At 40.5% G+C, this 22,220-nt stretch overlaps 1 protein-coding gene across 1 annotated transcript in view; it reads left to right on the top strand.

The window, feature by feature from the left end:
• Nucleotides 1-22,220, top strand: part of mgat5b (alpha-1,6-mannosylglycoprotein 6-beta-N-acetylglucosaminyltransferase B) — a 72,744-nt gene that overhangs the window by 26,903 nt on the left and 23,621 nt on the right. Inside the window, exons 6-8 of the mRNA XM_085156986.1 lie at nt 2,294-2,461; nt 5,434-5,598; nt 11,816-11,985. Coding sequence (XP_085013112.1) covers nt 2,294-2,461; nt 5,434-5,598; nt 11,816-11,985 — 503 coding nt within the window. The remainder of the gene's footprint in view (nt 1-2,293; nt 2,462-5,433; nt 5,599-11,815; nt 11,986-22,220) is intronic.

Below are 22,220 nucleotides of genomic sequence, written 5' to 3'. Positions count from 1 at the left end.
TTGTTTTTGGCCCACTTTGCACCAGAAAGAGGAAACCAGCGGCTGAACAACAGCAGCACGTTTAAGCTTGATAAGCTGTTGTTAGAATTTATTTAATATTACTTTCTAGACCAGGATCTTTTTCTACGCAGCTGACGGCTGGTAACTGTGCAGGGGCGGATCTAGCAAAGTTTAGCCAGGGGGGCCGATAGGGCATGAACAGGGAAAAGGGGGCACAAAGACATACTTTTCTTTCTTATTCTCATTTAAAATATCTAGCTTTTAATTATTTAATAATTATCTGAATCTTACACCCAAAGTTTTAATCTGATGTAAAATGTATAGAAGTCCATTACTGTATATAGTAACTGTTAAGTCTAATATACCCTAGTAAGCTGTAGTACTTTTTCCTTTGGGAAAGTACCATCTGTGAATTCTGCAATTCTGTTGAAGAAAGATGTTGAATCTATTTAATTATTCTTGAAAAATAATTTATTTCTGTGAATTTTTTTCACCCTGCATCAAATTAAAGTTGATTACATTGATTAAGCATCATGAGGAAGAGGGTGATTCCCTATTTTCTTTTGCTGGGAGTTTGCAACCCTATTAGTTAGGTTGCTTAATATTTCTGCTAAGTACTCTTTAAAATACCAGAATAGGAAGGATGGTGCAGGTTTAACTTTATTAGATTGATCAGTGTTGCTGATCTATGAAATATTTTGGGTGCAGTGTGGTTTTTTTTTTTTTTTTTTACATACAGGTATAACAGAATAGCTTTAGTGTTGTTGTTTTTTAACTTGAGTATGAACTTATACAAAAAGCAGCAAGATATTAAAAAAACATTTTTGTTGATTAAAAAACACACTATATCGGATTCATATCGGTATCGGCAGATATCCAAATTTATGATATCGGTATCGGTATCGGACACAAAAAAGTGGTATCGTGCCATCTCTAATAAAAACCCCATTTGGTCACGTGAAGGCTAAAGGCTCTTAGCAGAAAACTGGGTTGTCTAAGCAATGGACTGCACTTACTAATCAAAGCAAAGAACAGCAGACTATAAAAAAAGATGAGTAAACAGAGTTTCATAATTGCAGTTTGGGAAAAAAAATACTGTTTAAAAAAAACAGGTTGGGTAAATAAAAGAAAAAGTCATTGTGCTTTATGAACAAACTAAGCTTGTTCAGTATACTGCTGTCGCAACAAAGTGTGCTAGTATAGCTGTGTACCAGACATGTATACAGAGAAAATAGTTATTTGCATGTATTAAGCAGACCTTCATCCATCATCAGTAATATGCCATATCGATGTATTTAATATAGACTATGTGACAAAAGTATTAGGCCACCTGGAGGAGCTCCTCAGCCAGGAAAATCCATGCCACGAAGCTCCTGGTGTAAATTTTTTGTTCTGACGTTAACACCAGAAGAAGTATGGAACGCTGCATTTACTGAGTCGGCAAAAAAAACGATCTTTGGCACGGAGTTCAGTAACTGCAGCCTACTGTAGAGAACACTGGATGGGAAAAGTTTTGTTGAGTCAGACTTCCAAAACTTTTTTCTTCTCAAGTTAACAGCATCCTAAACTTGTTTCATAACGGGATCATTAGATTATTTAATCTAAGATTAATTAGACTATCTAGCCAACCATTCTCTTCCTCTCATCCTTATCAGGGTCACGTGGGTGCTGGAGCCCAGCTACCACAGGGCGAGAGGTGGGGTACACCCTGGACAGGTCACCAATCTGACGCAAAGCCAATCAGACTAATTTAACTAAAAAAAAGTGGCATCACGCTGAAGCAGAAATGTGCAGACCCCACTGATAAACGGCAAAAGCCACACTCCCATGGTGATATCCAACATTATGGATTATTTAACCATCAATATCTTTGGAAATTTTTATTGTTTTGTCTTTAATGCGGACAGCTGATCACCTTATCTGATCAGTATGCTTTTGTCTGAACTGGCCTAGTTGAGAGAAATGTCTGTATTCCTGTTACGAGATGGTGATTCTTGGCTAAAGTCACAAGTATTTCCACATGTTATGTTTCTTCTTTATTACATGCTTTTACTCAGGCTTTTGTCTTTTTAGAAAAAACATTTTTGAGGTTGTGGTAATGCAAAAAAATAATAATAACGTGATAATAATGTTGACAAGAGGCCTTCCTCAGGTCAAGGAGAACATGAAGGACAGTTTACAAAAACTGAATTCTGTAACAGCTTCTTTTCTTGGTGGTGTATTTGTGGGACCTTATTTTTGCAAAGCTTGGTCCAGTATGTCTTTAGTATTCAACCCCAACTTTTCTTTCCAGTGGATGCGTGCTCGTTGGACCTCGGACCCTTGCTACGCCTTTTACGGCGTTGACGGCTCTGACTGCTCCTTCCTTATCTACCTGAGTGAGGTGGAGTGGTTCTGCCCCCCACTGGCCTGGAGGAATCAGACCACTACACCTACCTTAAAGCCTCCCCCCAAGAGACAGGTAATATAATATTTTCACATCATTTCTTCCAATTGCTTCTGACCTTCTGGTAGCTGAACAATAACTTGGAACAGAGAGCAAAGTGACAGTGATTTAGGGGCTAAACATTCGCCCACTATGGCCCAGCCATTTACAAGAGCTAGGAGCTTTTCTGCAGAATAAAGGAGAATTCCTGTTGCTGAACTAAGGAATCTTGCCGGGTTGTTTTCACGGCTGTGCATTGATGAAGAAGAACTCAAGAGGGTGGGGGAGTGCAATGCTTTTAAAGTTGAAATTCTCACCGGCAGGTCAAAAAAGGGGCTGATGCTCCACTGAGGAAGCGCATGGTAATCTGCACTCACATGAAACGCCACCTGTGGTGTCGATCTCAAAGTTATCATAAGCCTGAAATTGGCAAAAATATAAGAAAATATGTGAGATTGGCAAATAAAAAATAATGGTGTGAAATGGTGAGTAGTGCGTGCTTCGATGTTCGAGGATTCAGTGGCCATATTTGTTGATAAGTTCCCCGCGGAGGAGAATAAGCAGCTGTAAATTATCCCTTAAACGGTGCTAGGTGTCGCTCCCAGTTTTCACTGCTGTTTGCTTGCCTGCCTCATTTGATTTTTATTTTCGGCATCAACACGCGATGCGCTGAGCTTACAATCACTCTGCTAGGTCTACCCATCCGTTCGCCCCCGTCCTCTCCCCCGTGTCTCTCCCCAGAGTAATGCACTGCCAGCATGATGGGCCCTGACGTGAAGTCTTTCTGCAGCTCTGCCTTCTGCTGTAATTGCCAGCCGGTACTCACTGGGAATACTCCCAAAGCATCCCTTCAGTGCTCTGCATCTTGTTTTGCTGTACACAAGTTGCTCTTGAGAGCAATAATCCACCTGTATTGAGACAAGACGGTGCAGCTCTATGTATTTTTTTTTCTTTTATAGTATACAGTGGGGCAAAAAAGTATTTAGTCAGCCACCGATTGTGCAAGTTCCCCCACTTAAAAGGATGACAGAGGTCAGTAATTTGCACCAGAGGTACACTTCAACTGTGAGAGACAGAATGTGAAAAAAAAATCCATGAATTCACATGGTAGGATTTGTAAAGAATTTATTCGTAAATCAGGGTGGAAAATAAGTATTTGGTCAATAACAAAAATACAACTCAATACTTTGTAACATAACCTTTGTTGGCAATAACAGAGGTCAAACGTTTACTATAGGTCTTTACCAGGTTTGCACACACAGTAGCTGGTATTTTGGCCCATTCCTCCATGCAGATCTTCTCAAGAGCAGTGATGTTTTGGGGCTGTCGCCGAGCAACACGGACTTTCAACTCCCGCCACAGATTTTCTATGGGGTTGAGGTCTGGAGACTGGCTAGGCCACTCCAGGACTTTCAAATGCTTCTTACGGAGCCACTCCTTTGTTGCCCGGGCGGTGTGTTTTGGATCATTGTCATGTTGGAAGACCCAGCCTCGTTTCATCTTCAAAGTTCTCACTGATGGAAGGAGGTTTTGGCTCAAAATCTCACGATACTTGGCCCCATTCATTCTGTCCTTAACACGGATCAGTCGTCCTGTCCCCTTGGCAGAAAAACAGCCCCATAGCATGATGTTTCCACCCCCATGCTTCACAGTAGGTATGGTGTTCTTGGGATGCAACTCAGTATTCTTCTTCCTCCAAACACGACGAGTTGAGTTTATACCAAAAAGTTCTACTTTGGTTTCATCTGACCACATGACATTCTCCCAATCCTCTGCTGTATCATCCATGTGCTCTCTGGCAAACTTCAGATGGGCCTGGACATGCACTGGCTTCAGCAGCGGAACACGTCTGGCACTGCGGGATTTGATTCCCTGCCGTTGTAGTGTGTTACTGATGGTGACCTTTGTTACTTTGGTCCCAGCTCTCTGCAGGTCATTCACCAGGTCCCCCCGTGTGGTTCTGGGATCTTTGCTCACCGTTCTCATGATCATTTTGACCCCACGGGATGAGATCTTGCGTGGAGCCCCAGATCGAGGGAGATTATCAGTGGTCTTGTATGTCTTCCATTTTCTGATGATTGCTCCCACAGTTGATTTTTTCACACCAAGCTGCTTGCCTATTGTAGATTCACTCTTCCCAGTCTGGTGCAGGTCTACAATTCTTTTCCTGGTGTCCTTCGAAAGCTCTTTGGTCTTGGCCATGGCAGAGTTTGGAGTCTGACTGGTTGAGGCTGTGGACAGGTGTCTTTTATACAGATGATGAGGTCAAACAGGTGCCATTCATACAGGTAACGAGTGGGGGACAGAAAAGCTTCTTACAGAAGACGTTACAGGTCTGTGAGAGCCAGGGATTTTCCTTGTTTGAGGTGACCAAATACTTATTTTCCACCCTGATTTACGAATAAATTCTTTACAAATCCTACCATGTGAATTCATGGATTTTTTTTTCACATTCTGTCTCTCACAGTTGAAGTGTACCTCTGGTGCAAATTACTGACCTCTGTCATCATTTTAAGTGGGGGAACTTGCACAATCGGTGGCTGACTAAATACTTTTTTGCCCCACTGTATGTGTGTTAGGGAGAGACAGTTTGGGTTTGTGGTCCTTTCAGCTCTTCCATGCAGTCTCTCCTTCGATTAACGATCCCATACTGGTTATGCCTTATGATGCAGTGATTAGAGTGGGTGAAAGAGGAAAATCTGGGAATCTCTCAGGTGTCCTATCCAAGGAGTCTATCTCAGACACTGCACGCTGTCTGTCACCTATAGATTTTAAACTACATTCAATGAAAACCGCTTTATTTGTTAAGAAAAAACAGCCATCATAACGTTTAACTTTTTTCTAATATCTCTCACCCGTTCATCTCAATACCAGCATAATCCCTATTTTCTGGTGTAAAATTCAGTAAGGAATTATTACAACAAAAGAATGAAATTAATTATTGGCTCATGAAAAGCCACATCTAATTTTCCTTACATTTCCGATACCTTTCCTCTCCTGTCATCCAGGCTGTTTTTCAGTCTGACATCGGGGCGCTGATGGAGCAGGTGGGCACCGGGAAGGAATCTTTGAGCTTCATGAAGAGACGCATACGCAGGCTGGCAGCACAGTGGGCCTCTGCTGCTCGGCGGCTGGATGACAAGCTTCGCAACCACTGGAGAGAGCAAAAAAGGGTGAATATGAGAGATTTTCACACACAAATGCTTCTGCGCACACTGGAGGAAAAGTGTGCGCAGAAGGAGAAGTAGTCCGTGATGCGGTTTCCTCTTTTCAAAGTGTTGTGACAGCAACATACAGCAGATGAGTGCTCTGAATAAAAGCGTTTATCTACAGTTTTTTCCCCTTGTTATTTATTTTTTTCCTGTCTTCTAAGTCTGGAAACATATTCCTCAGTTTCTAATTTGATGTAAATCCATCTGGTTTGGCACTGAGGGGAAAATAAACCTCTCAGCACAGAATGTTTCTACTCTAACAAACTTGCCCACACACCAGACCAAGTTACCAACAACTGTGACACTCAGATGGACTTTTATGTTCTTCTTAATCTTTGCCTGCTTGGTGTGAATTACACTATGCTGAGGTACAGACATGAACAGATGCTGACTCAGAGTAACCACTGAGAGGCTTTCGTGCACTTTCACCTCTGACAGCTGCATTTCCACCAAGTGTCAAGAGATGTCCAGTGAAAAAGCACTGGCATGAGTGCATGGGGTATTTTGGCGAGAATTTAGATTGTACATTTGGGAATAAAAAGTAAATGTTTAATGCCTGTCGCAAAGATTGATGTTAATTATGGCATAAAATAACAATGTGTCATGCAGAACACCCACAAGATACAGCCATGGCAGATTTCCCCACCTCTAGACTTTTATCTGACTTGCTGAGGTGTTAGCCGTTTCACATCTTGATGACGCATTGATTAGCAGTGTTGAAACTTCTGTTGCTGCCTCTGGGGTGCCAGCAGTCTGCTTTGCCTTAGGCTGTTCATATGTTTTTGGTTCAGAACACAGGAGTAAAAGAACCCACCAAAACAAAAAAACCCACTGTTTTTAACCACTACAACCAGTGGCTGAAAATTCACTTTAGCCTAATGCAAAAGCACACTTTTTAAAATATCAGCTGTTTGTTCTGTTCTTAATTGTTTTAATTGAATGAATTGTGGGAGTATTTTTTCAATTCTGATGCCAATCTGACCACAAAAATAGTAAAGTAATGCCAATTCCATACCATAATCTGTTATGGTATGGAATTATCCATAATTATTATCCATAATTGTTTTATATTGAACAAAAAATTCAGTCCTTTTTCAGAAATCTTGAGGCCTTTACACACTGGCTCCGTAAAATCTGTAAAAATCTGTGCAAATATTTTGTGAGTTAAAAATATTTTTCGGACTCAAACATGAAATTCTCCCTGCTGTCGCCTGCTCGTGAGAAACGGATGAACCCAGAATCCCATTTTCTTCCTTTTTTTGTTTAGAAACATCATGACCAGTTCATCATTGCTTGATGTCAACTTCATTTTTTGTCCATAGGGCATATTTTGAGGACGTATTTTCCGCAAAAATGCAAATATGTTGAGTTTGGATATGAAAAATCTAAACTTTTTTGCAAAGGGCCTGAATTTAATGGCCTTTAGTGATACTATGTTTCAAAATAGAGGATTATCTGTGGTATAGCAAATAACTATAGTCTCATCTCGAGGCTTCAAAACAGGACTTTAGAAACCTGCGGGTGACATCACAGTAGCTATGTCCATCTTATCCAACTGCTGCTTTTGCAAAGTCTCAGTTTTGGCCCATTTTGTTTTTTGCAGCAAGGGGTGACAGTGTTTAGATGAAGGTGTACTGCTAAATTCTCTCCTATTAAGTAAAGCTTGGTTAGAAAGGTACTTGCATAGATTGTAGGGGTGCATTACACAGATCCATTCTAACTAGTGCTAAGTGGTATTCTAATGAAATAACTTCTCTCACCAAAAATAGACCATGACCTTCTTGCACAGGCTCTAAGGAAACATGGTTGAAACAATGACATCATCTCCCTGGTCAAAACTGGTCAGTGAATCGTAAACAGACCGATACTGACATTGTTTCCACATGGAACAGAGGTCCAGTCACATCTTATTATTGTAATGAAGTAATTAAATGTCTGAACTAATTTGGTTTGAACATAAATATAGTCATATGTGATTATAACCATACAATTACACATCCTCTCCATGTACCGTATGGTAAGTTTTTTGCCATGCATGTTTGTGTGGAGCATCTTATTAAGAAGCTACAGTGTCATTATATGTGCCTTGCTTCTCATTATGCCGCTACTGTAGTCCAGATCTCAGTTTCATAAGCTATTTTTACTGAGATGGATGTAGGCCGTTCTCCCAAAACCTTTCTGTAGCTACAATGAAACGTGACGACTGAAAGAAATTCAGAATTGCTGAATTCTGTCTTTTGTAAATGAACTCGCATTATCTTGGCATTATATTATGTGTGTGTATTTGTGTTGCTCTCATCAGCCAGTTTTTAACTGAATAAATCAAATTTCTCTCTATTAATAGGATTGCGCTCTTTCCAAATGCCAGCTTCTTTTTCCCCCACTGGGAAAAGAGAGCTTTGTTTACTGTAATGGTCTGTGTGACAGTAATAGTTACTGTCCATTAACCAGACCCTGCAAGCTTGGCTTCCTTTGCTAAAACACTGAGAGCTGTTGAGCAAACAGAAATGCACTGATTTGTGTGAAAGAGAGATCTTTATAGAGTGTATCGGGCCAGCGTGTCCAGTTTTCTGATGCTTTTACTGTTTCACTGTACTCTGAGCTTTTAGTGTTTGAATAAAAAACTTGTCCTCACCTCATACTTTATCGCTCAGTAGGTATGACTCGGCATTCATGTGATACTTTAGTAAGTCATGAGTAACTGCTGGTGAGTCTTTTGTGTTTGTTTATAGTCTAACTAGAAGCAAAAAACAGAATTATTATTTTTTTTATCTTGATTTAAATAGAAAGGGTAAGGAAATGTATGCATTGCAATTGCATGCTCTTTTAGGTTGTGGGAACTGAAATCTGTTCTGAGTCATTCTTTGACAAGAAGTTAGAAATCGTGTCTGATAGTTTTGGTTTGTTGATTGAATTAATCTGTTCAAATACAATTAATCTGCCTCTGAGTGGACTGGACACAGAATCATCTTCAGATAAAACAATAACATCAGCATCCTGTCAGAACAGATGGTCACACTGGACTAGAGGCTAACGTGCCATACACAAGTAACATTAGCTTTGAGTCTGAAGTCTCTTTCTTATCTAACTTGATTTGACACATGAATTCATGTCTTGACTTTCACCCATGCTTGATAAAACAAAAGTGGTGCCTTTGTTGTTTCAAAGACTGTTTACCTGTTCATTTGTATTTTTGCATATCAACCACTCACCTTTTGTTTGATTGTTTAACCCAATTCTACTTTATCCTAAACCAAAGTCCTTGTAAAAGCCAGTGATGTCACTTGACAGTAAACTAATAGTGCCTCTGGGCATGGTGAATAACTGTCAACATGGATAAAATAAGATAATAATAAAACAAACTTGACAGTCAAATTCTTAATTTAATACAATAAGAGTCTGGGTCCTTTATTTATTGATAGAGATTTACCCCAACTAAAGTCACTTGGATGATCTCTGTCAGCTGATGGAGGATTCAGACAGCAACAGTAATGCCAAATTACCTCAGAGATTAATACAGATGCAATCCAACAGTTAACACTTTAAAGTTTCTTTCCAGTAACGTGTCCGAAATGAGTTTTCAGTCACCACTAGTTCAGTCTTTCCACACTTTTTCTTACCACTGCTCAAAAAGTCCTGACAGCAGATAGGGTCACACTCTGATCTAAGACGTGTGAGTGTGTCAATGTCTCATTGACACACTCCACACTCCCCATGATTATCCACCTCACATTCCCCATGATGATTACTGGAGTAGCTCCAGCACTAAAACACCATTGTTTCCTCCTAGCACCTCATACCTGAGATATGGGGCCAGCACTGTCTAGGCAATAGAATGGTCAGCACAATCAGCTGATGAAGATTTGCCATTACCAATAGTGTAATGCAAAGAAAAACACCTATTAGACTTGTAAAATTTGAATGTGTAGGTTTTCAGTCATCCACTTGACTTGGTAGGAACTTGGAAAGAAAGCAACTAGACTTCATCAAGTCATTTAGATGTTTCACCTCTCGCGTGAAAGGCTCTGTCAGTTCTAGAACTCCAAGAAGCAAATACAAACAAGAAAAATCAACTTCATCAGGGGATAAAGTAATTTTTTAAAAAAGTCGATGAGAGCTGCTGCAACAGTTGACCCATTCAGCATAAACACCAAGGAAAAGAAGGATAACCCTTCTTCTTTCCAAGCTACATATTCATTGTATAAGACAAAGTTATCAATCACAGGCCCTATTAGTATCACTGTTTGATGTACACTTATTTATAGATATAAAACAACACATGCCAGTGGTCCTAAAACACCACTGGACTGAAAATGTGTGCTGTCATTTGGTTTGAGATCAGCTGTTGCACCTGAAAATATATATATATATATATATATATATATATATATATATATATATGAAAAAATATACACACACACACACACAACCACACTAAACTTGATTTACATATCAGGGTTGTATAAATAATTCCCCCAAACTATCAAAATATTTTAGCAAGTTTATATCATTATCTAAAGGGAGGGTGACATGATGGTGCATTGCCCCCTCACAGGAAGTATGGTCTGGTTTCAAACCTGCTGGCCAGCTGGGGACTTGCTGTGTGGACTTTGCATGTCGTGTTTGTGCAAGTTCCCTCTGGGTATTCCAGCTTCCTCCCACAGTCCAGTTCAGTTAATTCAATTCAAGATTTGCCATGAGCGTGATTGACTGTGTTTCTGTCTTAGCCTTCTGATAGACTAGTGATATGTCCAGGGTGTACCCCATGTCTCTCCCACAGTCACCTAGGATAGGCTCCAGCCCTCCTGCAACCCTGACTTGGATAAATCGGGAAAAACAAACAGATTGATATCTTTTTCTAGATTAACTTTACAGTTTAATCTAATAAAAAAACCTTCTCCAGAGTAAAGTTTTAAATCAAATTTTTTTTTAACTTGCACGTTATACATTTACCACCATCATCACTGTTATGGAAAACTCCCACAAATTTCAATTCAGAAGTGAAAATGCTTTGCTGTTTCTTCTGGATGCTCAGTAAAAGATCAGCAGCCCGATCACAGTGTTTGTGCCCACACACTGTTTGATCACCTCTGAATGTGATGCTTCAGTCTAGACCAAACCATTCCTCTCTTCAAAAGCATTATCATAACCTCAGCGAAGCCCTATCTATTAAAAAAAATAAAAGGATTTATAATATTTTTTTCAAAGGATCCATTCTTCTTTCTGTTATTGTTGAACATATGCTGATAATCACTATGTCCTGTTTATGTACTTGGTTATTTTATTCTTTCAATGTTTGTGCAAATTATAAAATTAACCCCCCTTACACCACCCACCCCTGCCCTTACACCAAACTGAGATCTTTTGTTTGTTTGGTTTTTTATTCCCTACCACAATTCGCACTGTTGTTGCGGCAGTGATTTCACATCTGATATGTGTGGCTCATATGTGGGCACAGCTCTGCATGCTAAACAGTTTCAAGGCTCAAGCTGTTTTGTGTTAGCAGTGTAGGAGACAATAAAGGAATCTGCGAACTGAAACAAAGCAATGCTTGCAATGTCTAAATTTACTTAGCTAGCATATGTGTGATCTACTGTGAATCTTTTTTTTTTTTTTTTTTTTTAAAAGGTTTTTCAAAACACATGTGATGGAAAAATAAAAAAGAAAAGAATATACTTCCATCTGAAAATATTTAATAGCCCGTGAAACCTATGCTTCCTGGTAAACAGTTTTAAAAGTCGTGCATCGTTGTGCATATTAATTATCCTCGCACAGGTCAGTTTTTATCTCGGCTTCATGCAGAGTTGAATGAATTGGTTCCCTAGTGTGGAAACGCAGCCAGCCTGCTTTTTCTTTCCTTTTTTCCTCATCCATTACATATTCAGTATTTAAAATGTAACCTCACTGATCCATGTCTAATATCTGGATACATTTATATGTGAAATTTTAAAATACCTAGGAAAATTGCTCTCACAATTGCTTTCAGTTATTCCCCATGCAGTGCTGGAGATTGTCTGAATAGCAAAAGTTGAAATTGATGGGGGCAAAAAAAAATCTCCAGTTCCCTACTGTAACAGAACTGAAACACTGCACGCATTGCATTAAAAAAACATTGTGCTGTGGTGCACTCAACTCCATTCCTCTCTTGCCTTGACTCTTCTCTATCTTCTGCATTCAGATTCTTGTCCACGTGGGTTTTCTGACAGAGGAGTCTGGGGATGTCTTCAGTCCCAAGGTGCTGAAGGGAGGTCCTTTAGGCGAGATGGTGCAATGGGCCGACATTCTCACAGCCCTTCACGTGCTGGGACACAACCTCAAGATCTCGTTTTCTCTCAAGGAGCTGCATGGGTAAGTTAATATAAACCTTGCATTTAACACACAGTTAAAATTTTATGTGAGGGTATCTGTGCGGGAGTCATCTGCTCTTTCGTAAAAGCAACAAAACAAAACAACAAAAAAAGTGAATGGAAATGCTTTGTTGTTCATTCTAGATGCTCTGTGAGCCATCGGCAGCCCGATCCCAGTGCTGTTGCCCACACACTGCTTTCGATCACCTTTGGCCACACACAGATAAGCTATCTCCTCCTGCTGCAGAGTGCTGTTTCAGCCTGAGGGCTTGACAGCATCTCTACAGCTTGTGCACCTCCTTCCTGCCGCAGCTCACTGACTCCTGAGTGATAATGGGCTCGTCACTCGCTGCACAGACATAAGGGCCTATGACAGAGGACATACAGACGTGTACACACAGCGTGTCTCGCAGTCAGGCTGGTGAACTGGTTTTATCTAAAAGCAACACTATTGATTGCCACGGCGATGAGGTGTAGTATGGAGAGTTCAGAAAGCAGACATGTCCAGTCCTGCCTGCTTGAACATTTACTCAGTGGCGTGGTGTTTTGGAGCTGCCCGGGCTTCACAGTGGCTGCTCAGGAAAATGACTGTGAACAAGTCTGGATTTGCTATTACTTCTTCTTCTTCTTTTTTTGGTGTGTGTGTTAACAGTGCAGTGGCTTGATGCCAGAGCAGACAGGCTGATGATGATATGCACTGGTTATCAAGCCATTGTTGTATGGAAGAGGCAACAGCACTGATGAGTTAGTGCAGCCCTTTCATCATAAATTTCAGGCTGTGAAGAAAAGCCACTTTGAAAAGACTAGGGAGATCAGTGAGGTGGGAAAGCCGCTGTGGGAATGCGTCTGCTTTCCATGCCATTATTTACCCCACTAATTGGTGTCATGGCAGCTTGAATCACCGCAGTCTCGTCTCCATTGGGAGCAGCATCAGAAATGTTTTGAAAATTGCATGAGTCCTGCAAGAGACTCACAAAGAGACATTAGCTAGGGTTAGGGACGATTCTTTCAAACAGCTGAATATAGCTCATATTTTGTGCGTCCAGTGTGTGCTTACATTTGAGTTTCTTTCTTCTTTTTTAACTTTTACCATTTCAGTAATCGGCAAATGAAATGGTCAGTCATTGAGAAAAGATAATGGGGAACTGAAATTAGCGCTTCTTGGACGCAACTCCCCAAAATATGGCAATTTTTAGATCTCCCTCTCCATTTCTACAGCCTTTAAAATTTGGCCATGACATACGCCGAACATCCATCAATCCCTTTCTGTGACGATTAATGAACAGAAAAGGAGAACATTTCTCTCCATCCCGTACTTTTACTCTCCCACACGCTATTAAATTGACAGATCGTTATGTGGGTTGTGCTCCCACAGATTCCCTCAGGCATGGATCTATTTACATTTCCTACTCTCCTCTTTTTCACCCAAAGAGCTTAATATCACTGCATGGCCTTCTGTGGTGCTTATGTGGACAGGCCTGTTGCATATGTTCAGCACTCTCTCTGATAGGCATATTAGCCATATTGGGAATTCAGTTACAGTGGGAAGCCCGCTTTTGGTTCGTATCACACAACTGATTAGCAACATCCGTGCTCTCTGGTGGCTTCATTGTGTGGCGACTTTGGCTGGCATCTTCCATTTACTGGCCTGCTCAGACAAATCAATTATCCTCCCATGGTACACTTTTAGGCAGATGCTTGTTTACTTTCCCTGCAGATGCTCCATTGTGGTCCTTTTCTTTTGGGCTGAAAGATGCACTGATCACTCCTTCTTAAGAGTAGATGCTGAATTAATGAATATATATAGACTGTAATCATTCTATCATTTTTATCTGTTGTTTTTTATTCTTGACTACCTGGAAATTATAGCTTTTGAAAACCTGCTTCTGTAATGATAAGTATTCTGTCTCTTAATGTTTATCCAAGAAGATGGGAGAACAACAGATGGCACAGGCATTCATAATTATCATCTAGACTTTGTTAGGTGGCAGGGGTGCGTATCATCCTAATGATATTTTTACCTAGGTCTCTTGGCAGTACAAGCAGTGTTGCCAACTTAGCGACTTTGTCGCTATATTTAGTGAGTTTTCAGACCCCCTTAGCGACTCTTTTTCTAAAAAGCGACTAGCAACAAATCTGGCGACTTTTTCTGGTGTTATTGGAGACTTATTTATGACGACTTTTTGACGTGAAAACGCGTATTGCTCTTACTCTCAACAAGCAGCGGTGCTGCCGTGGGCGCCTCACCCGTGCCAAAGAGCTCACGGGTGGAGGATAGTCCTCCCCCAGCTGCTATCAGGGCAGGTGATGTTCACACCTGTGCGTCCAAACGGCAAATGAATCGCGCATGAGCGAAGCCTCTGCTCCCGCACTGACTGTAACGCAGTCAGTTCTTCTTTTACTGTTATGCTGTTTTGTGGATCACAAGGTTTAAAACTACTTATAAACACACACTCTCACACACACAAAGTAACTCCACCAGAGTGCCAATTTCGGGTCACTTTTGCCGGTCCAGGCCCGGATAAAGGAGCAGGGTTGGAATTGTGACATTAAAAAAACAATAATTGCTAAAAGAAATTTAATTTGTAGTTCTAAATAAACTCTAAATGCATTTAGGATGTTTTTTACTCACTTTATGTCTCTTCCACGATGTTATTTCTCTCTCCAACAACTTAGGTTACAATTAAATTAGCATGACAAATTATGCAAATTAGGTGATGGCGTCATTTGGCGACTTCTAGCGACTTTTAGGACAGCCAATAGTGATTTTCCTTACTAAGGAGTTGGCAACACTGAGTACAAGCCTTTTCCAGTGTGGCACCATCAGCACTTCCTGTTAGTGTGACTGAAACATCTCAAATATCAGATGGTTTGTGTGAACTTTTGTACCTATCCTTTCACATTTTTGATGGTCACACTTTTCATGTGTAGTTTTGAGTCAACGTTAGCAGGTTACTCTTAGTGCTAATTGGTAAATTTTCAAAAATTTTTGTCACCCATGGTTAGCCCATGTTAGCCCTTTTTGTTAACCCTCTGTTAGCCTAGCATGCTAGTCTTTCGAAGGAAGTTGGAGTAGCCACAGAGTACACAAACACACGTATACAAAGACATAAGAGAAAGTTTGGCAGTATAAGATCTAAAGCAGCGGTCCCCAACCCCCGGGCCTCGGACCGGTACCGGTCCGTGAGTTATTTGGTACTGGGCCGCGAGAGTTGAGGCTCAGGTGTGAGATGTATGGTTTTCAGGGTTTTTATCGGTTTTCAGTGTTATTTTGTTATCATTTTTATTGTTAACTCTGTTTTCCTGGGTCTTTTCACGTGTGTTATGAATAAATCTTGTTTTTTCCAGTACCGGTACTAGTTTTATTTTGTTGTATTTATCCGCAACACCTTAAAGGCCAGTCCGTGAAAATATTGTCGGGCATAAACCGGTCCGTGGCGCAAAAAAAGGTTGGGGACCGCTGATCTAAATCACTTTGGGTAAACTTAAATATGCTACAGGCTACAAATAAAAGGTCCAGTTATTTTTCAGTGGGCATGTTTGAGGTATGTATTTTTCTATTTCCAAAAAATAATTTAGCACGCCTAAGTGAGCTCAATTTAGAATCAGTCTGATACCGATAGCAACACTGGTATCAATACTATTGATACTTGGCTCCATACTCCCATTTCTACTACAGACTTCACGGGTCAACCACACAAACACAAATATCTGCTAATTAGGATGCAAAAACTAATAATAATGTCGGCTGTTAGCACAATTAAACACAAAGCAAGCCTTATCAGATGGTGGCATTAAAAATGCTCTAAAAGGCAACATCAAAAAAGGTTATCTCGTCCAGTTCAGCAGAGAAATAGCAGCTTAGTCTGCACCCAAAGCACATTGAGGTAAAAACAGTCCACATGATAGAAATGAAATACATATTGAACTTTACTCATTTCTTTATTGTAAATGCAGAATCACATGCTGGAAGTGGTGAAATATAAAAATGTGGAGATTCATTCAAGACATGAGCCTTGATACAGGAGGTTGTCTCATGAAAAGATGAGCAAAAGGCGTATCCATTTAAAAGGAGACAACTATTACTAAAAGAACAAGAGAAGAAATGCAGTCTCTGTCACTCTTCCTCCCCGGATTTGCTCTAATTGAGGTGGAGGCTGAAGTGGCCTTGACATGATTTCTGTCTGTAACATCGGCGCTTGTCGTGCACAGAGGGGAGGGCCCTACAGTAGCTTGGAGAGGCGCAAAGACAGCTGTCTCTTCTGCTTGGGGATCTCCCCTCATCTCCTCCCAGAGCGACACGGGTAATTAGCCTGCAACAGAGCATGGTGTCTAGGCACCTGAGGAGCTAGGAAACACAGGAGGGAAAGGGGAAAAAAGACAGGGGAAACAACTACACACTGTCAGGTATAGAAATTTCTGTCAGCAGAGTGGAGAGGTAATGTAAGCAGACAAAGCAGTGTTGTCATCCAGAGATAATCTGAAGAAAACCAATATTTCAGTGTGCTTTTTCAGAGACTCCCTGTCCTCCACCCACAGGATATACACCTCAGCTACAGCTACTGCCACACATCTCCTGTGATGATTCCCGACACACTCTCTGTCCATCTCTTTCTGAAACAGTGTTGTTTGTTTTCTCAGGCTCCCCTGCTCATGCCAAGCATAGCCATTTCTAGATCAATTATGTCTAATCTGGATCTGTAGTGCACTTGACAGAGCCCATTAACACAACCGCCAGGTAATTTCACCCTGTTCCTGGCTGCAAACATGAAGACGTGCCTGAATTGTGTGATCGCTAACCCTTTGAAATTATTTAACAAATGTCAAATTCAGGGTCAAATGTGTCTGTAATCCAGCAGCCTACCCCGAAAATGCGAATTAATGGCAGACGTGCGCGGGCATTCAGAAGTGTAAAATAAGAAAGTTGAAATCAAAGCGTTTTCGTCTCCGAAGCTCCGGCAAAGACCCCCTCCTCCTGTTACACTGCAGTCTCAGGTTGTGCCTCTCCATAAGTGCTGATGCACTCTCACCCAGCAGCTTTCTGATTGATGTTTCTATGGTTTAGGATCAAAGGCAATACAGCAGCATTGTTAAAAATAGCCCGAGTAGACATCAGTGAGATAGCATCATAATGATTTGTCTTCGGTACAGGAAGGGAAATTAAAATAGCTCCCCCCCCCAATGTCTGGCAACCATAGTGAGATATTTCTTCATTTAGATTATGACAGAACCTTCTGTTTTTTAAGGTTCCCTTTTTGGTTTTGGGGGGTTTTCATGCATTTGTGCTCACAAAAGCTATGGCTGAAGGGTTTTTGTCCCAAACTCTTTGGGGCTTAAAGGTGAACTGCTTAGAATTTGGCCTAGTCATTTCACACGGCACATTTTTGGTCATAACTTATAAATGTATATGATATTTGAACTTACATCTTATGCAGCGATTGTCAAACATAAGGCCCGTGGGCCAGAATCGGCCTGCCAAAGACTCCAATCTGGCCCACTGGAAATTGTGAAGGACTGCATCGATTTGTGACTTCTAAATGTATTTTCATAAGTTTTACAGCTTGTCCTCCTGATAAAGTCCCCCATGGCCATTCATACTGCACTAAAGTAACTAAGTGATAGATAAACATTGTACAGTGAAAAAACATTTCAGACTTTTCTCTTTTTTTAATAGTTTGTCCACAATTTAAAAAAAAAAAAGAACATTTTCTATGAATTAACAAAAGCCTCCAGCTACCAGAACTTTTTCTGTAATTTTATTAATCTACTTCAGGCATATTTCCTCAATGTAGTAAAGCAGCATTTCTCTATTATGTAGAAAAACTCGGACGTACTGTTAAAATTGCACCTCAGTGTAAAATGAATTTGATAACCCCGATCTAATGGGATGAAATGAATAACTGATGGCAATTGATGTGGACAAGGTTAAAAATCAGTGCAACCTGCATAGAAACAGAGGCTTAGAAACCCGAGCTGTTAATTCTCGTTACATATTTTCACTGAATTTTTTAAAGGCCAAACCAGATTTGAACAGATTTTCCCACAGATTTTTATGTCCCTAGACATCCATGGCTGCTATAATTTTTGTAGCACGAGGACACTTTCAAGAAGAATACGTTCGCTTGTGATTTTGACAGCTCAAAGTACGCCAAGAATAAAAAGTGTGGGTTAAAAAAAAAAATTAAAAATGGGGAGAAACCACAAGTGAGCTGCAGGATTTGGACTCAGCTGTTTTTTATTATTGATATTTTCCCCAGAAAAAAAACAACAACAGATGTTTAACAGTTTTATTTTTGCAGACTAGGATAGAAAGTCATATTTATACATTCACACAGCTGTTCAACATGAATAGTGTTTATTATGTGCCGTGACAGCCGCCATATTTTTATTAGCCGTTTGAACATGAAGTTTGACTCAGACAGTGCACATCAAAGTAGCACATCAGCTGTTTATGATCATAACAGAAACAACATCTGAGTATTTGTCCCCTCCTCCTGCCTCAAGTGGTTGATTAGCATGCCAGACCCCATTCCCCTCTGCCAGGCCAGCTTTACAGAGAGAGTGGCCCATGTCATTCCCCTCACACTGTGAGCCCTCTTCCCAGCTGCCCTGCAGCCCTTGGCAACCTCCTCGCTCGCAGGCTCGGCTCCTCATATGTGTCTGAAAATCTGCCTCAGCCAATTCCCCTCCCTGCTGGACATATGCACCCTTTAAGAAGTAGCACAATGTGACTGTGAAGTCTCTTTCCCTCGTTTGTTTCTCTGGCTCTCTTCCTTTCCCCAAACTGTTGATTTGTTATGGTGCCAGTGGCCAGCTGTGCAACAGAGAAATTGTGCCCAGTGGTGGTTGTCAAGAGGAGTAAATTTATGCAAGTCTTGCACCTTTGTTCTTCACTTCGCAGTGTTCCTTTTATGCCGTCCTTATCTCACAGCTTATTCATGCTCTATGAAAGCTGAGTGGCCCATTAAAACCCAAATCTTCTTTGCAGTGCAGCTCAAATGCATTGTGCGTGTGCAAAACAATGTATGCAGAGATTATTTTATTTTATTTTTAAATGATATTATCCTTCTTATAATTATAAGTTGTCCAGATGTGATCTACATCTTTCTGCATATTCCTTCATTATGAAGAATGTGGCATGCAATTTTCTATAACTGCAACTGCATTTGAAGAATACTTCTATATTAGGAAGGCGTCACTGAGCATGCTCATGGATGTACCGCCTGCTTATGAGGGGGAAACAAAATTGTGTTAAACAAAATCTAGTTTTATGTTGTGTTGTGTATGTTTTTGATGATAGTGGAGCTGTATAGGATAGACCGCGGCTGCACAGACAGCACTTAGGGGGAATTCATCGGTGGCTTCGGTCTTTTCATGGGATTTGCTGCTAATCATGAAAAAAGATAAAACTAATGCCAGCCTTATCCTCTAATCTTGTGTGTGAGGGAGATAGAGTGAGTTGTTTGTGTACTAATGCGCGTACTGTATGCGAGTTACAGTATGTTTGCACTCTCATTTCCGCACTCCTAGGCCGTTAATGCACTTAAATCCCTCTACTCTTCTCTTAAAGTTTCCCTGGATTTGCATATATCCAATTAAACCTCTGAACAGCAGCGGCATTAGTGGATGTATGAGGAGCAGACTCACATACAGCTCTGCACTCAGTCACTGTAATACATCTGCTCTCACATTAATGCATGTCAGCATTACACTACGAGAGCCCATACAGGCCGTAATTCATACTGAAACTCCTGCAGTGAAATCTAAGAGACATATTCATGCAAAGTACCGGTGAGTGAAACCACACGAAGCAGCGTGCAAATCTGTGGCTCAGTATGTGTGTATGTAGTAGCTGTTATATAGCGTAAAAATGAATGTCACGGTTTTAAGTCATGCTAGGAGCACGGTCCTGTGACAGCAGTGTTGTTTAGTTGACTAGTTGCGCACCACATTTACCTCAGAGTGAAATATTTTGATTGTTGGCCTTTTTCGTGGAATTTGATACTCATTTTCATGCTCTAGCGCATGTTCACTATTCACTAGATAAAAGATGGTAAATGGCCTGTATTTGTATAGCGCTTTACTAGTCCCTAAGGACCCCAAAGCGCTTTACACATCCAGTCATCCACCCATTCACACACGCAATCACGGCAAGCTACATTGTAGCCACAGCCACCCTGGGGCGCACTGACAGAGGCAAGGCTGCTGGACACTGGCGCCACCGGGTCCTCTGACCACCACCAGTAGGCAACGGGTGAAGTGTCTTGCCCAAGAACACAATGACTGAGACTGTCCAAGCCGGGGCTCGAACCGGCAACCTTCCGATTACAAGGCAAACTCCCAACTCTTGAGCCACGATCGATGGAGTGAGCCACCATTTCAGGCGCACCTCGAGCTGGTGTGTTTTGTGTGTGTGGCTGTCACCATGTTGAAACCAGGTGTGACGGTAAATCTAACTGAGACCTTTAAAGAAACTGTACACCCATTTTTACCATGATGTACTCAGATTTTTGATACTAAAGGGGATTATAATGTACAAAATGAGGTGGAAACTAGGAACTAAGTCCATAAACTCATCAGAAAAGCTTTTTCTAAGGTCATAGATCAAAGGAGCCAAAAGCTTGTACCCCATATAATTGAACTATTGTTTGCAACCTGCTGGCCGTTAGAAAGAATGCAGGTATAAGACGCTCCAGCGCTGGCTTCCCTTTTCAGACTCAGAACCTTATGTACAGTTTTAACGTACAGTCAAATAGCTCTGATAGCATGACTGTAAATTTTTAGTTATTTTTGGTTATGATAGTTTACGCCATTAATGTGCACAGTAGGAATATTTAGTAGAAATCTCGTTTTTACCTCTTAACAGTGCTGATCTTAGAACAGCTATTAAGTTTTGAGTAGCAGCGCAGATTTTTTTTAATAATTATTTGAGTCTTCAGATTAAAAATAAATCAATTTTAGAAACACAATACAGTAGAAATACAATATTAAAAAAATATACACTTCATGACCACATAGATTCAAATAAGAATGATACAAAATTCACTGTTATGGAGAAATGTTGAGGGAAAACGTCCCATACATTTATATGGAGTTTATTAGTTTTACAGTATTCTAATCTACTTAATGTCTTAAGTCTAACAAATAAGACTGAGATTCACAGCTCAGGAAGTGACTCGTTTAACTTCAGTTAAGTTCCTTTGTGTTTACCTCCAAAAGTTTAATCTGTTCATCTGGACGTAGCGTTTTTTATGGGAGAAACGTTTCGTCACTCATCCAAGTGACTTCTTCAGTCTCCCAGAATGCATCAGGACGGTCCTTTGTGTTTAGTTCCACTGCAGTCTGTAAAGGTCCACTTTTGGGAAGGTTGACATCAGTCGAGGCTTTTGATCACACCTTGAAATGTTCCTTAAATAAACAGTCACATCTGCTTCTAATTATGATGATATGCAAAGTCATTTTGGATTACACCTAACGCTATAATAATGGTCCACTCTTGCTAAAGCAAGAATGTACTGTATGTATGTGTACAGAGATGCCTCAGGAAGAAATTGAGGTCATTAGTTTCTCATATACATATGATCTTATACATACAGCCCCATAGAAATGCATTAATATTTAGATTTGTGGCACCAGGGAAAAATGCAGAGAAACATTTGTGTGTGCATATTTTTTTCTTTCTTCTCTTCTCTTCTCTTCTCTTTTCTTTTTCTTTTTTTTTTAAATTACTTGGATTTTCATCTAAACCACACTGAAGGTCAGGCATGAACTAACAGATTGTGTTCATGTCTTTACTGAACACATTATGACTCATAGTGCAGGGAAAATTTTCCATTCATTTCAGTTTATTTATAAAGCGCCAAATGACGACAACAACAGTTGTCTCAAGGAACTTTATATTGTTAGGTAAAGCAATGATGCAGAGAAAGCAGGAGAAATCCATGAAGTAGAACCTCACTACACTCGAACATTTCCTGTAGCCGTTTAAGAAACATGAAGATGAATTTTGGTTCATTCCTTGTCCAAAAGTCCAAGCAATCTCTTTTAAAAAAGGGTCGACATGGTCAGATACCTACACTGGTAGGAAGTGATGAAATGAAGTCTGACACCGAATAGACAAGCAGCTCAAACAACCAGCATCGCAGGCAGACGAGTTGCTACGGATCTTCATGAGTGAACCTGTGATCAAGCTTTATGTTGGTATTGTCATTGTGTGTTAGTCATGTTTACAGACAT

Source organism: Neolamprologus multifasciatus, chromosome 4 (assembly GCF_963576455.1).
Source record: "Neolamprologus multifasciatus chromosome 4, fNeoMul1.2, whole genome shotgun sequence".
Classification (NCBI taxonomy): domain Eukaryota; kingdom Metazoa; phylum Chordata; class Actinopteri; order Cichliformes; family Cichlidae; genus Neolamprologus; species Neolamprologus multifasciatus.
This window is presented reverse-complemented; position numbering and strand designations above follow the sequence as displayed.